Source organism: Argiope bruennichi, chromosome 9, assembly GCF_947563725.1.
Source record: "Argiope bruennichi chromosome 9, qqArgBrue1.1, whole genome shotgun sequence".
Classification (NCBI taxonomy): domain Eukaryota; kingdom Metazoa; phylum Arthropoda; class Arachnida; order Araneae; family Araneidae; genus Argiope; species Argiope bruennichi.
Genome location: NC_079159.1, coordinates 101201645 through 101217098, shown reverse-complemented (window position 1 = coordinate 101217098; position 15454 = coordinate 101201645). Strand labels below are relative to the sequence as shown.

Genomic DNA, 15454 nt, shown 5'->3' with positions numbered 1-15454 from the left:
CAGGACGCCGGCAAATTTTGCTCTTAGAAAATATACTTAATAGTTATTTTCAAAACTAAGAATGTGCTATTTTTCAGATTTCCTTAATTTTTTTTTTATATTTTGATAGGAAATTCGTGCTTTGTAAGAATGTGTTGCAGAAAAATGCTCGAAATGATTGTAAAATACTTCAATTCAAATTCAAGACATGCACTCACAAAAATAATAAAAGAAGCTTTCAAAAAGACCATGTTTGCATTGCCAAAATTTTTGATATTTGGAATTTTACTGCTATCTTATTTTTTTGGCAAAAAACACAGAATAGTATCAATTGGTATTAAAACTTTCTTAAGATTTTTTTATCAAGGTCAGAAAACTATTGTCCCATGAACTTTTGTTTTCATCTTCTTTAATTTCTATGCCAATAAATCATTAGAGTAGCTAACATGTGAGGTTTGTATTTATAATCTTACTCTCCTACATTAGCATTATCCTATGTATGATAGTAAATTATTGGTAAGGATGATATATAACGATAAATAATATAACAGGTAATCTAAAGAGTGAACAGATCTTGACCTGAATTGAAGAAGGAGAAAATCACTCTCGTGTTTCGTTCAATAACTGCTGTCTACAGATTATTTATGATGTCTCATCTACATCCAATATAAGATTTACAGGACATAAAATCAAAGAATGTCTTCGAAGTTTTATTAAGATATAATGAATCAAAGGCGGTACACATTAAAATATATGAAATTTTTATATAAAGCAACTCAAACCACTAACAACTTATGGTATTTTTGCGACAGCATCTAGCAAATCAAGTTATTTGCAACAATAAAATGCTTTGGCAAACTTGACACAAGACATTCTAATCCTATGGTGACACTGTTTCTCACCTGTGTTTGGATCCTTTTTCCGACAGCTTGGAAGATATGGAGTCCATTCCCCGTTGCTCAAGCAAGCAATAACAATCGGATCTTCTGGCTCGAAGCCATCGTCGCAACGGAATGTCAATTCGGTACCTGTAGGGAACGTCTGTGGTCTTCCACGGGGATCTAAGAGAGGTTCGTCCTCGATTCTGCCGTTCATGACTGCTCCTGGATGTCTGCAAGCTGCTTGCGATGTTGGCCTCTCTATTTGAAGAAAATATTATTTCAATTGCGTTAAAAGCTTTTGCAGATAACAATTGATAAAGACATCTGAAAAATAATTTTTATTTGAACGTATAAGAGTTTCACTATATATTCTATATTTTCCGTAGGCAGTAAGTACCTTTGATATTGAAATTAGTTTATTTTGTGAAACTTTATCCAGATATCTTTGATTAACTGGATATACATAATTATATAGTTTAAATTTTTAGAAATGCAATCTCGAAGTACACTTTTTTAAAGCAATTTTTTTTTTCAAAACTAAAAAAAAAAAAAAAAAAAAAAAAATCTTATATTATATCAATATAATAAACCGAAAATTCTTCGTTAGTTAACTATTTTAAAGAAACTGATTGAGTTATGTGATAATTAGTTTTTTAAAAATTAATTTTCATTTATTTTGAAATAAAAGAAACGAGTTTTTAAACCACTTCAAAATGAATATAGAAATAAATTTCATTTAATTTTTTACATGTTGAAGTATTGAGAGAGAAAAGAAAAATAATGTCAATCAATAACATAAGGAGAGAAAAAAAATATAGGAAACAGAATAATATCAACTTATAACAAGCACATCTTGCAAGATGTTGATGATGGATGAGACTCCATCAGGTATAATTTGCTTATTAAAAAACTCATGGCATTAATATAAAATCGACCAGTGCGTAATTAATCTTCAGAATAAAAAGTTGACTGTGTGATGAGGATAAGAGAGTGTGTAGAGAGATAATTTCAACTTATAACAAGCACATCTTGTAAGATATTGATGATTGATGAGACTCCATCAGGTATAATTTCCTTATTAAAAAACTCATGGCATTAATATAAAATCGGCCAATGTGTAATTAATCTTCAGAATAAAAAGTTGACTGTGTGATGAGGATAAGAGAGTGTGTAGAGAGACAAAACTCAGCGTATTGATCATTTTTATACAAGTTCGAATAGAAGTACGAATCTACTGAAATTAAACCACCATGCAAATTTGAGAATCAAAAATCTTTTATTTTCATTATGATTGTTAATTATTTTTACAATGATTTTTGATATCACACCTTATGTCTTTTATGGGCTTCTATTTGCATTTTGTACATAAGTGTCTATTTTCACAAGTGTGTAAATCGATTTGCGTAAAAGAACATTAAAATTCTTCTATACCTTTCCACATTAGATTAGAAGGATATTTCAATTTTAAAAACAAAGATGAAGGTAGTGTGCAAGGGTAAGCAATTAAATAATTTCTAGTTGATGTTTGTTTTCGATTATCTTTATGTTATGAATAAAACATTCAAAATATGTATTTTGATCACAATAATTTAATCTTAATTGGATATGGCATAGTATTAAATATGTGGTGAACGCTTATAAGCTAGTTAACAGCTACGCTACACGAGCAATTGCTTTTGTATCGTGGTCATGTTACTGGTTGCGAACCACAAGGTCCCAGGTTCTATCCTCGCCCCTAACAATCCGCCACAAATACTTTGAACTTTCTGGCTGGTCCAATTTGTAAAACAGCGTCTTTCATAATGCTTTGCGTAGTCTTTTACTTGCCTGTCGTTGTGGGAATTTTTCTGCACGTTGGAGGTGCTGATGTCCATTCTCCTGAAGCCATACACGAAAGAATGGTTGCTCCTTCTGGTTCGAAACCATCATTGCAATCAAATCTCAGTTCAGTGCCTGGTGGAAAGGTTTGCCCTCTTCTTCGAGGGTCCAGGAGAGGATGATCTTCGATTTTTCCATTCACATCTACTCCAGGGTGTCTACAAGATGTATCAGAAGATGGATCTCTTCCTTCTGAAAAGGCATTTGTTCAATAGTTGTTGTATTTATTTGAAAAATTCAAACATTCTCTTTCATATCAATTAACAAACATTCATAAAATCAGTTTAAATCTTTGACAGAAGACATAGTTTGGCAGTGAAAAGCTCAGCCAAAATCTTCTGAATTTTTTAAAGGTTCTTGTATTTTTTAATATGTAAACGCTTGTATTTTTTCACCTTTGCCCAAATTTGATTTCACTCTTCCACCTTGTTATATTTTGAAAAACTTTTTAACATCTAATCCGTACATATTATGATTTTTGAAATTATGATTGATAAAAAGCATATTATGATTTTTTTTGTATATCTTTGAAGGTCTTGTGTTTGCTTAGCAACTCTTAATTTTTATTTTGGGTCGAAAAATTCTTTATTGTGTTATATTAATTGTGTAACTCAAAAGAATAGAAGGAGTTCGTATAAAACATGTCCTTGAAACAAAGATATCGCATAAGATTACTCAATATTTCAGATAAATTGAGATCTTTTTGTCGAATAATTTGAAACACTAAGTAATTTTCTGAAACAACTAAAGTTTTACTGTAACTGCAGGTATTCTCAAAATGAGAGATTTTAGTGTTGTTACTGAATGCATTAGACTTTAAATGACAAATTCTATAGGACCAAATGTAGATAATATGCATAGTGAAGCAATAAGTTTTATTAATTTGTTTATTTGTTTTATATTAATTTGTTTTCTTTATAATAACTCTATGTCATAAGCTACATGGGAGATCTGACTATCTCTACTTTTTATTATAAAAGCAACGAAAATTCATAATACGAGCTCGATTCCTAAGTCTTGAAGTGAATGTCTCATAGATTCTCTCTCTTTATAGCTATTTCAAAATGTCACTCTAAAAAGTAACACTCTTTTCCTATTATTTGAATTTACATAATATCCTTAGACTGTCAAATTTTATTTTTAAGAAGCTATAAAAAATATGGAAGTTTAAGTTATGAACTTGGCAGCAATTTTTCTAAACTGATTAAAAAAATGGAAATAGACTATAAACATTTAAGTTTTATTATGGCAAGTTTTTCAAACTTCATGGAATCCGAGTTTGCTAAATAAAATTGTCTATTTTTAAAATTTAGTAACTGACAATCAAAAAAATGAAGAGAAAAATATTATTTGGAAACATACCTGTCGGTCGGTTGCTTATGAAATTAATTCTTCTGCAGGAGGGTCTGCCACTTGACCACCGTCCAGAAGGCAAACAAGTCAATATACTATTCCCTACAAGTTCGTATTCATCCTGACAGTAGTAAACAACCGATTGTCCGGCGCTGTACCTCGAATTCGGACGGGAACTGCTGCCATCTGCGTTAATCCGTGTTCCAAACTGTATATAGCCAGGATCAGGACAGTATGTAGTGCGAGAGGAACCTGAGGAATAGTTGAGAAGTCATAAATGAAAAATGTAATAAGGAAAAGTTGAGAAGTAATGAGTGAAAAATGTCATGAAAAAATGTAGTAAGGAACAGCTGAAAAGGAATGTATGAAAAATGTTATGAAAAAATGTAGTAAGGAACAGCTGAAAAGGAATGTATGAAAAATGTAGTAAGGAACAGTTGAAAATTAATGTAGGAAAAATGTCATGAAAAAATGTAGTAAGGAACAGTTGAAAAGGAATGTATGAAAAATGTCATAGCCATAAAAACCTGACCATTTCTCACCAAATGAGCAATTGAGTAAAAATCGGCTTAGACAAAATAAATTAGGCAGAGGTTTTCAGAGTCACTACCCATCACAATTTACAGTAAAATTGTATATCTAAGATAGAAAAACTCGACTAATCCAAATTGTATAGGCAAAGAGTATATTAAAAGGATATATGAAGCAATCCACTGGCATATAAATATCTAAAAAACATAATGTACAAAATAATTTGTACATTGATTTCACTGAGAATAAACACTATGTTTCAGCTTTTTTTTTAAACTTATGAGTATATTTTAGACTCTTAAATGGAAAGACAATTCTTAAATACTTCATTTCTCCACCTTGAATAACAATCTGAGCTCAAAAAGATGAAGAACAACATCTTTTACTATTAGATGTTCGATTTTATAATATAATTCCTTTATATGTAATAGAAAGTTATTTTTTCGAACATAAAATTTTTCCTTCCGTGTCTTTTATTACATCTTTTAAAAATAGAAATATAATTAACTTAGAAATTAAGATTCGAATTAATAATAGAAATTCTAGAAAGAAAATCAAAAATCATATAATTATATATTACTTCATAGAGAAAAAGTTAACAGTCATAGTTTTGATAATATGCAGTATTATCGTATAACTTTTAAAAAAAATTATACGCTTCGCTCTTATTCATAGCAATTATTTTATTTAGAGAATTTACAATATTAATTGAGAAATATTTTACTTTGGCTTTTTTCTCTCTCTAGAAGATCATAAATACGAAGAATTCGAGATATTTCCTCAAGCTGTAAGGGTAAAAAAAATCTTATATATATTTTGGATGTTTGTTTCAAAAATCAATTTCAAAATAAGTTAATAAGTCTGTTAGCCAGAGTAACCTGCGAAAAAGTAAAATGTTCAATATGTATTTTATATTCTAATAAAATGTATACTTCAATTTTTCTTATTGTATATTAAGATAGGAAAGATACCTCAAAAGGCAATAAAAGAATATAATACAGTTTAATAAAATAGAACACCAAATTCCATGTATATGTGAAGTCTAATTCTTCAAAAATATACATGCCCAATTATCTCAATTCATGTTCTTTCGAAAATTAAATGGATTCAATTCATGTGACTTGAAGGTCCTATGAACAGATATAGCTCAGCCTATCGTCTAACAACTAATTAAATGCTTTTTTTATGTTGTGCTGTAAGGATACATCATAAGCAATTTTTCAAAACAAATCATTAATTCTAAGTCATATAGGCGGGATGTATTTTATTTGAGTTGGCTTTAATTATCACCAAATATCTTCGTATTTGTCATTATTTTTTAATTGATGGAAAATATCATACCATGAAAGTAATGAAAGCCATTTGGGTTTTATCAGGGAAAAATTGCCATTTGTATCATATTAGGGAAGAAGTAATGCACATGTCGCTTATTTTCTCAGTAATTTTGATTCAACAGAAAATAAATCTTTTGAAACTACTATCTAAATACTTAATTGTAAATTAAGAGATATTTCCAATTGTTTGTAAGGATGGATAAGCTTTGAGGCGATACTAAGGCAATGAAAGCTCCGCCTAATTCTTCTTTCATCTGCCCAGCATCTAAAATTGTATATTTTTTATTTTATTTAATCTAACTGCATAAGCACTTTTGTGGAAAAATATGGATTAGCTATAAAAAAATTGAAATAATACTATACAGGTTGCGAGTCATTTTCACAACAGCACATTGAGTTTCAAAATTAAATTTAAAAGTAATTTCAAGCTTAATGGAACAAAATTTAAATTCATTAACTTGAAACTTGCCGGGGCTATTGACTGAGCCACTCAGCTAACTGCAAAGAAAGGATGGGGGGGGGCAATAATAATCTGCAAGTGAATTTGAAAATATGAATTAGAAATCCTAATAATAACATTCTAAAATTAAAAAAAGATCAATTTAATTAAATTTCGAGTTCCGTGCCTTGAAAATCAAATGAACACGCATAATTAAATTACTCTAAGCATGCCACAAAAGTAATTTTGAGCTCTTCGGCACATAGTTGCCTACTTTGTCAGTTTAATAATCCAATTCTGATTACCTCTCAAAAGAATATGAAACAAAAACAAAAAGAAGTAATCACCTGTTTGAGAATTAACACATCGTGGCCGAGGTGCAGACCAGGTTCCATCCTCCAAACAAGTGATGAAGCTTGTTCCCTGCAAGGCGAAACCATCTCCGTTGCAAGTGAAAATCACGGACTCGCCCTCTTCGAACATACGAGGATAGGAGGCATCGGTTCCGTCGGGATTCAATCGGCTTCCGTCTCTCGGGACTCCAGGATCGGGGCAGGTGGCTCTTTGCCTTTCCACTGCAAGAAAATATTACACAATATTCAACGCTTACAAAATATCATATGATTATATTGGTTATTATCAATCCATGTAAAACGCTAAAAGAAACTGATAGAAGAAAAAATGTCTACGCACAGTTTTCGCAATAGGTCCCAGTCCTTCCTTCAGGACACGTGCATTTTCCGCTGACGTCACAGACTCCGCCATTTTGACAACGACAGGGTTCTGGATCTGAAAACATAAATATATTTCATTTTTGTCACCGTAAATACAAATACAATACAAAATCAAGAATTACAACAAAATTTATATCGAATATTTCAGAATTTAAATAAAAACTTATTTCCTAAGTACCATAATATATTTTACCATATACTATTTGTGGTATATAAAAAATACTAACACTGTTTCGGATCTATTATTTAGCAGTTAGATTTATCCAATAATATTTTGGAAATGTTATTAGTTTATAAATAATCTGCATAACTGATTTTAATACGATAATATGTATTGATTGAATAATATCTGTAAACTGTGGCATTCGAAAAATTGTCATATATAATGTAAAAATTGTTCCTAAAGATTCAATGAGATTTTTTTAAATAGTAATAGTCGCATAGCCAGTAGTTTGCTGTTGCATAATAGATAATAATTTAGAAATTTTTAGCAAATTTTAATTAGATTTCTAATTAATGTTTTTCTTAATAACTTATGAGATATTATAGCAAAAAAAAAACCTACTTTTGCACCACAGGAAGTTTTTTTAGTGACACCAATTTCTTGCGTGAAATTTTGTTCTAATTTTAGCAAAGAAAAAAAATATTTATAAAAATAATTGTGCCTTTTATCAATCAAAATCAGATAATACTTGCATCTACACGTGTTTTTGCTAGGTTAAAATGCATATAAATACATACAAATTTCACTCTTGATTTGATAACCATTCGTGTAAAATTATGAGATCTTATTCGGATAAGCATATTACGGTGAATTTTTGTTTTTATTTTTAAATGATATAAAAAATTTACATGACAAAATAAAAATTAAAATTTAATCTCGAATAATTATATTCTAAATAAAATAATTTATAAAAATTATTATTATTTTTTTCAGTATCCGAATTCAATATTTTTAAAATGTAGTTTCAGTTTTGCAATGGGAACGACAAAGTAAAATATAATTCTTAAATTTAGTTTACAAGAGATTTAATTTCCTAGCATATGTTTTTTTTTATGTGTGCGATCATTAAAACATTACCATCTGCGATCATTAAAACATTACCAAAAATAATAAATGCTTTGCAATTTAATTCTAAGTCTTAATAATTCATAATATAATTACAAATACTGATTATTGATGACAGATTGTTGTTGCAATAGAAAGAGAGAGGCCTCTCTCATTGGATTCACTGGACGTTTAACTTAAGACCCAATAAATTCGACACCCAGGATGATGGTGGAAAATCCTTCTGAGATTAATGGTGATTTTCCAACAAAACCTCTGTTCTCACAGCAACAATCGACTCCAACCATTAACCATTCTTAAATCTGGGCGTCCCGGGTTCGAGTCCCGGTTTGGGCATGGTTGTTCTTCCGTTGTTCTATCTGTGAAATGTGTGAATGTGCACTCCTGTAAAAAGGGGTTGTACAAAGGGTAGCAAAGTTGTACTCTTGGCCGTAGTTGGCGCTACTATAAAAACAAGAGATACTCCCCCTCCAGCTTAAAATAGCTGCCTTCGTAACAGCGGGCTTGTCAGTGGCAAGTGCCATAAGAAACAATGGCAACAACCATTCTTAATGTGTACAATTTATAAATCATTTAGCTGAAATCAAATTATGTAGAACGCTGTCAAGGCATAGATTGAAGAAAAGCATATTTTCATAAGACCAGATCAGCTGCATAAAACGTCACACCGACAGCAACCCCCGATCCTTTTCTATCTCTTTTTTTTATAATTTTCGTAAAATAAGATTCTGGCTTCTGGTAATACAATAATAGCTTCCATTTAAAGAAATATAAAATGAAGACAATTAGTTTTTTGCTGTGTCAAAAATAGATAAATTTGAATCGAAAAAATACCTTTCGGGGTTGTGCAAAATGGAAGCGGCGGTTCCCACGGTCTTCCAGGATAACAATGATACCTTCCTTGGTGCCAGCCGTCGCATGTTATATCACAGTGAGTTCCGTCCATATCAATCGTGCAATTATAGAAGCCTGCTCCAGTCACTCGAATTTCGCAGTATCCTCCAGCTAGACAAAGATTTCAAAAATTAAATATTTGAGAAAATATATCATGTAAGATTCAATTTTTCCGGAATTATTTATTTGCGTTTATTTGTGACTTTAAGGAATCACAAATTTATGCTTGTTTAAAAGATAGTTTTAAGATATATATATGCTGCAAGGAGACTTTTCTTTAAATGGGTTTGGACTTAATTTAGTTTAGTTATCTTAACGTCTTATTTTAAGCAAAACTAGAGCCATTTTGAGACTGGCCTCTTAAGTGAACGCGATCAGATGACGAAGACGACACCTAATCTGGCACCTCCCCTCTCCAAACTTCCAATTCGTATTGATACTGAAAAGCTTTAAAAGCCTATTCAACAACATTAGATGACTGAGATGCCTAGATATCATTACGAAATTCCTCCTCTACTCAAGAGTGGTTAACTGAATTCCCGAAGCACTGCTTTGTTCGAGAAACACTTGAGCTTTAGAACACATGGGTGGATTTAATTAAGTGCAATACTTAAAATTGTTTTTAATATTTTCACTAAACGATAATATGAAGTTCATATAATCAAGTGTATCAATTTAAAATTTTCCATGAACGGAGATACACTGTTCATATAAATAAATGTACAGACTAAAAATATAATTCATTATTTTCTTGGAAGTATGCAATTTTTTTTTTACATTGATTGATTCAATCTAGAATTTGATTCAGATTCTAGTTTTCAAGAACTAAATATAAAAATTTGTTCATCTAGTTCTTTACACTTTTGAATTCCTTTAATTCGCAGGAATAACAAACATATAAAAAGCCACAAAAGCATAATTTCGAATATAATATTTCAAAATTCCAGACAGAAAAATACATTTTAAATTCTTGATAAAAAGAATGAACAAGTATAAGATTTTTATATAAAATATATTTCCAGCCATGTTTCGAATTGTTAAATTCATTTTTAAAGGTATATCTAATCCTGAATTATTTAAAGTAAAATTAAACTGAATAATAATTTTAAAAAATGATTGTTATTCTAATTATTTTCTTCTCAGTTTTATATATTTATATCGAAAATGATCGCTTTAGTTAATAAAAACATATTCTTCTCAACATTTTATCAAGGACATTAGACGGTCGAAATGTATAAACATCACATCCAAACCTTCTTGCATATATTTAGAAATAGATATATTTCATGTAATTTGTTTTGTTTTAAACGATTCATTATCAGATAAAGGTTGTTGTTTAGAGAAGTATTTACATGGAGATTAAATATTCATCAGAATGGAAAAAAGATGAGCAATCTCTTTTTATCTAGGCTTTTGCCCTGAAATAATTTTAATGTGATAGAAACAATTTGTAGTAACTAGCAACTCAAATTAATAATGTGAATAAAGAAAAAGAGCTATGAGATACTATATTACAAGTTACTAAATACAAGTTTCTACACATAATTAAATTAGAAAAAAAATAGTTTCAAGAATATAGTTACTTTCAGTTTTAAAATACAACTTCTTCATAATATTTGTTAACATAAATCGATAATTTTAAAATTCATCAAGATTATATTTAGAAGCATTTGTCTGACTTATTGATACATGTAGTTTAAAATGTAGAGACAACTTGATATTTTATTTTAAAAGTTTACGGTGAACATACATCTACAAGGAGGGAAGGATCTACGAGGAACCCAGACTCTACCGCGGCATCGTAGAGTAATTTCAGTGACATCGTCTTCACCTTCAAATTGATAACCTGGCAAGCAGCGGGCCGTGCAGTATCTGAAAGTGGATGAAATTTATTAGATGTAATTATATATGTGTAATATATCATCTAGCAAATGAGCAAAAGAGGAATTATTTAAATGACAGGCTTCTTCATCATAATTACGCAAAAAGCTTAGTTTTAGCTCTTTTAAAATTCTTTGACTAATCAATGACTAAGAAGCTACGTTCTGATCCCATTAAGAAAGAAAACAAGAAAGATAGATCGCGTGAATGAATTTAGAGTTCATATAGATTTAAAAGGTAATTTTCACAAATTCTATTTGAATGGATATTTATTTTTGAAGCATGTTTTTCATGTGCTAATTACAGCTTGACATTGATGAATTAAAGTTGCAGAAATTAGACCTAGAAAAGAATGGGAAAACGCAAGCACCTCAGAAGTTAAATAGAAAGAAAATTGAGGTTTAAATTAATGTGATTAGAAAATAATTCTAAGAATATGGATAATTTAAATTTAATACATATACAAATTCATTGGTTTGCAAAATTTCAAGTTGAGAGTAAATGGTATCAATTTACGTTCTGTTATCAAATTCGTTCATCAAATGTAATCAATCACTTTTTTGTTAATCAAATTGCAATATAATATCATCAGAAAATTAATTGCAAGTTGTCTTGCATCGTGTAGCAAAATCATATTTTTTTCCTTCCTGAAATATCTACACGAAATTGAGAATGTTATATTAGTGTGACTCATTTTATAGATGTTACTTCTACGGGAATTAACATGTATAAAATTTTACTCACTTAAGATCATATACATATAAATATTAGTGACAAATTATTCAAATATGTTAAAGATTTATTAGCAGCATTCTGAATGAAAATTAAATCATAAATAGCTCAAAAATTTTTAATACTTTTTTTTTTATTTTTCTATAAATTTAAATAATTATTTAGTTATTGAAGCAGAATACGATTTCAAAAAGAACGCGACACACAATATCCATTTGAACTATTAAGTTTATAAAAATTAAAGAGCTTCTTTTCTTGCTAGAATTTATATAATAACAATTAAAAGACAGAAAAACGATCGCTAATCTGTATTAGAAGCGACTTGTAGAAAGAAAATCTCAATAATTATCACAAAATATTTCAAAAATGCAAAAATTAAATGAACAATGATAAACATTAATTAGTTTAATCATTGTTTTCTTGTTAAAGTATTTTTAAGATTGATAAGTTGAGTTTTAGCAAAGAATGCGTTGGAATCTCATTATGTTTTACAAAAATATTAAAATTTGATATTCAGATTTCTATTGATAAATAAGAAAATATGACATATTATAGAAGTAATGTAATTATAAACAATGTTTTATTAATTGCTGGAAAATTATGATTTATGCAGTAATAGCTTTTAATTTACTTAAGAAATGAATTAATTTACAAAGGTTAATTTGTTTATTTCTATATTTTATTTTATTAAACAAAAATAAAACTCAAATAGTAGTTATGATGCTATCTTTAGAACCAAGAAGAATTTTCACAATGTGAAATTTTCAAAAATATCTACACATTAATCTTTTTATTATATCGCAAATCGATAATTTAACTGGCTTTGAAGGCTAAAGTTAGAGCGTCTAATCCTATTTAAAGAAAGGTTTTATTTATGCTAATATACCATTTATTACTTTAATTTTTATTATTTATTTTGGTGTTTCCGTAGCATGAATAAATTAACTTCGTAAAAGGTAGTAAGGATTCAAGGTTGATTGATTTAAATCATAGCGTGAACCAGGAAAACATAATCTAAGACTTTTTTTTGTCAGCAACGCTTGAAGCAAGGTCGGCTGCATTACATTACAGGCTAGAAATCCAAACATATAATTTGGAAGAAAGAACTTCTTCATTCATCTTTAGAATGAAAAAGAAATGGAAGCATTCATTTCTGATTAATAGCTTGATATATTTCAGCCAAGCTTGCAATATGTTTTGTTCTATTATTCGAATGGGTATATATGGGTATTTGCTATTTGGGTATTTGCTTTATTTTCTATATCTTTGCAACTGTAGTAGAAATGATAAATAAAATATATATATATATATATATATATATATATAAGATACTAAAATACTTTTTACTTGGCATTCTTATATTTTTTTTCTTTAGTTGATAGCTTTAAAACTAAACGTGGTCAAAGTTCACAAAAGTTCAAAAATCTTTCATAGATCTTTCTTGGTTTCATAAAGGTTCAAAGTTCTTTCATAGTTTTAGAAAGAAATAGTATAAGTAAGCCAATCAGTTTTCAAAACAAATATTTTTATTGAAAAGAATATCATAATTAATTTTAATTATTATATTTTCAATCTTTCTCGTTGACTTCACCAATTTGAAAAAAATAAAGAACTTTTAAATTCTCAAATTAAAGAATTTGTTAAAGTCTATAATTAATTTCCTTGCAGAACCATGAAAAGAAATTCATTTTGAAATTATACCTGGTTTTAGAAAGAGAAAAACCATAATTTAAAGAATAATATTTATGAAAACAATAGCAGTCAATCTTTTAGGCAAAGCTCTAATCTTGTTATCTATCCTTAAAATGTTAGACAATTGGTTCTTTAGTTGCAACAATAATAATTTTGATTATTGCTATCACTTACTCCTTATTTTATTTTGCATTCCAACGAAGAAATGACACATTATCACTAATAGAAATGCAGAAGTTTACTATTGAGATAAGTTTGCAAATCTTATTTGAATTATATTTACTTATTTTTAATATCAAACGTCAAACTTTATATGGTATTCAAAATTTGTATTTTCATCATTAATAGTTAATGTTACAATTATCTAATTACAGCATCAGTGAATAATGGTTTATAAACAGTAATTATTCGACCAAAACGTTTTTGGCAGTCTTATATAAGACAAGAGTACCCCAACTTTACTGAATTTTATTTTCAAATAGTGTTGCACTCTATTTCTTCCATTTGTATAAGAATGGCTAACAAACATTAATAATAATTTTAAGCGATTATATGTTAATTAAACTGCTAAATTGACATTTAAAATTATAATTTTCATCACCGATAATTATTACTTGATTTAACAAACAATTATCAAAAATAATCAAACAATTATCAACAATAATCAGACAATTATCAATAATCAAACAATAATTATTTAAAAATCTTAAAATATATATAGATTGAATCATAAAAATCTTGAATTTTACTTAAATGTGCAAATCAATTAAATGTCTGCAATCAAAATAAAGGTGCTACCATCTTTCTCAAGTAAATTTAATAGGTAGCTTTGAAAATCAGGTTGGCAATGAGCTGTAATCATTATCTGATGCATACTGAAACACAAGATCTTCACTCAGCCATCTGATTGCAACTGTCTTCAAAACATAATATTTTCCTGTCATTTGCATCAGAAGAATGAAAACAAAATTTGCATAGGATCTTGAAAGCCCATAGTTACCTCTCATTACCTGTCTGGCTACATCTTATAGATCCTGATTCTGGACGTTCTAAGAAAGGGCAAGAACCTGTAAATAAAAAAAGTAAAATATATACATTTATATTTAAAATTTCTTTTTAAAAATCTTTCCCGTATACGAAGTATATATGAAAGCATTGAAATAGTCGAAAATTTCGAATTTAAATCTCAGCATTTCAGACCCCTTGCTGTGTCGGAAAAATCCATTTTTTAGCATTAGACAAAAAAAAAAAAAAAAAAAAAATGTCGCCAATTTTGAACCAAATGCGAATTTGGCGTGAGTAATTTGGAAGAATTCTACATTATTTGGCGATTTTTCGCTTTAAGCGCGGCTAAAGGATTGTGAATCAAACGCGAATTTGGCGTAAGAATTTTGGCGGTAAGACATATTCGGTACTGTATAGCAGCTGCATCTCATTAATTAATCACCAAAACAAAATTAAAAGATCGCAAGCTAATATGTTCTTCGTAACTATCGTTCGTTATCGGCATGCGGTTAATAATTCACAAGTATTAGGGAGTATGCAAAAATGTTTTGGGGAAATCATTCTCCCTGATTTTTTATTTCACATGAAAATTAGATATATGGGAATTTACAAACACTTTTCAACGGAAAATGCAACAATAATCACAAACAAAAAATTGTAACAATCGAATCTCTGAAAAATGTTACTCTATTAATTTACCCGATAATATACAATAAACTGCTGGGGAGCTCGGAGTTAGAGAAAGCGATTTCATCCATACTCATTAAATTAAATGTTTCTTTTGCCATATGCAATGCGCTGCAGAGCATAAATAACATAGTCTTAGATTTCAAACTATTTACATTGTTTGTTATGTAACAAACTACGAATCGATCCCACGAGAAGAAACCGTTCTTGTTCTCTGGTTATTGAACTCATTGCTGTAATAATCTTGCGTAATTTGAAGAGTAGTAAACATACGTTTTAAACACACATCATTCCTGCATCCTCTTCTTATGGATTTAGTATGGTTAAATTCGAAAGCAGTTCGGATATGTTCAACATTTTTATTT

General features: G+C 29.1%; 1 protein-coding gene across 1 annotated transcript in view; it reads right to left on the bottom strand.

Moving 5' to 3' along the window:
* LOC129985031 (clotting factor C-like) overlaps positions 1-15454 on the bottom strand; it is a 56224-nt gene that overhangs the window by 25000 nt on the left and 15770 nt on the right. The window contains exons 5-13 of the mRNA XM_056094959.1: positions 14398-14464; positions 10843-10964; positions 9033-9203; positions 7089-7184; positions 6743-6970; positions 4101-4343; positions 2682-2930; positions 2292-2399; positions 882-1118 (exon numbers count right to left, since the gene is read on the bottom strand). Of these exons, the coding sequence (XP_055950934.1) occupies positions 882-1118; positions 2292-2399; positions 2682-2930; positions 4101-4343; positions 6743-6970; positions 7089-7184; positions 9033-9203; positions 10843-10964; positions 14398-14464 (1521 nt within the window). The remainder of the gene's footprint in view (positions 1-881; positions 1119-2291; positions 2400-2681; positions 2931-4100; positions 4344-6742; positions 6971-7088; positions 7185-9032; positions 9204-10842; positions 10965-14397; positions 14465-15454) is intronic.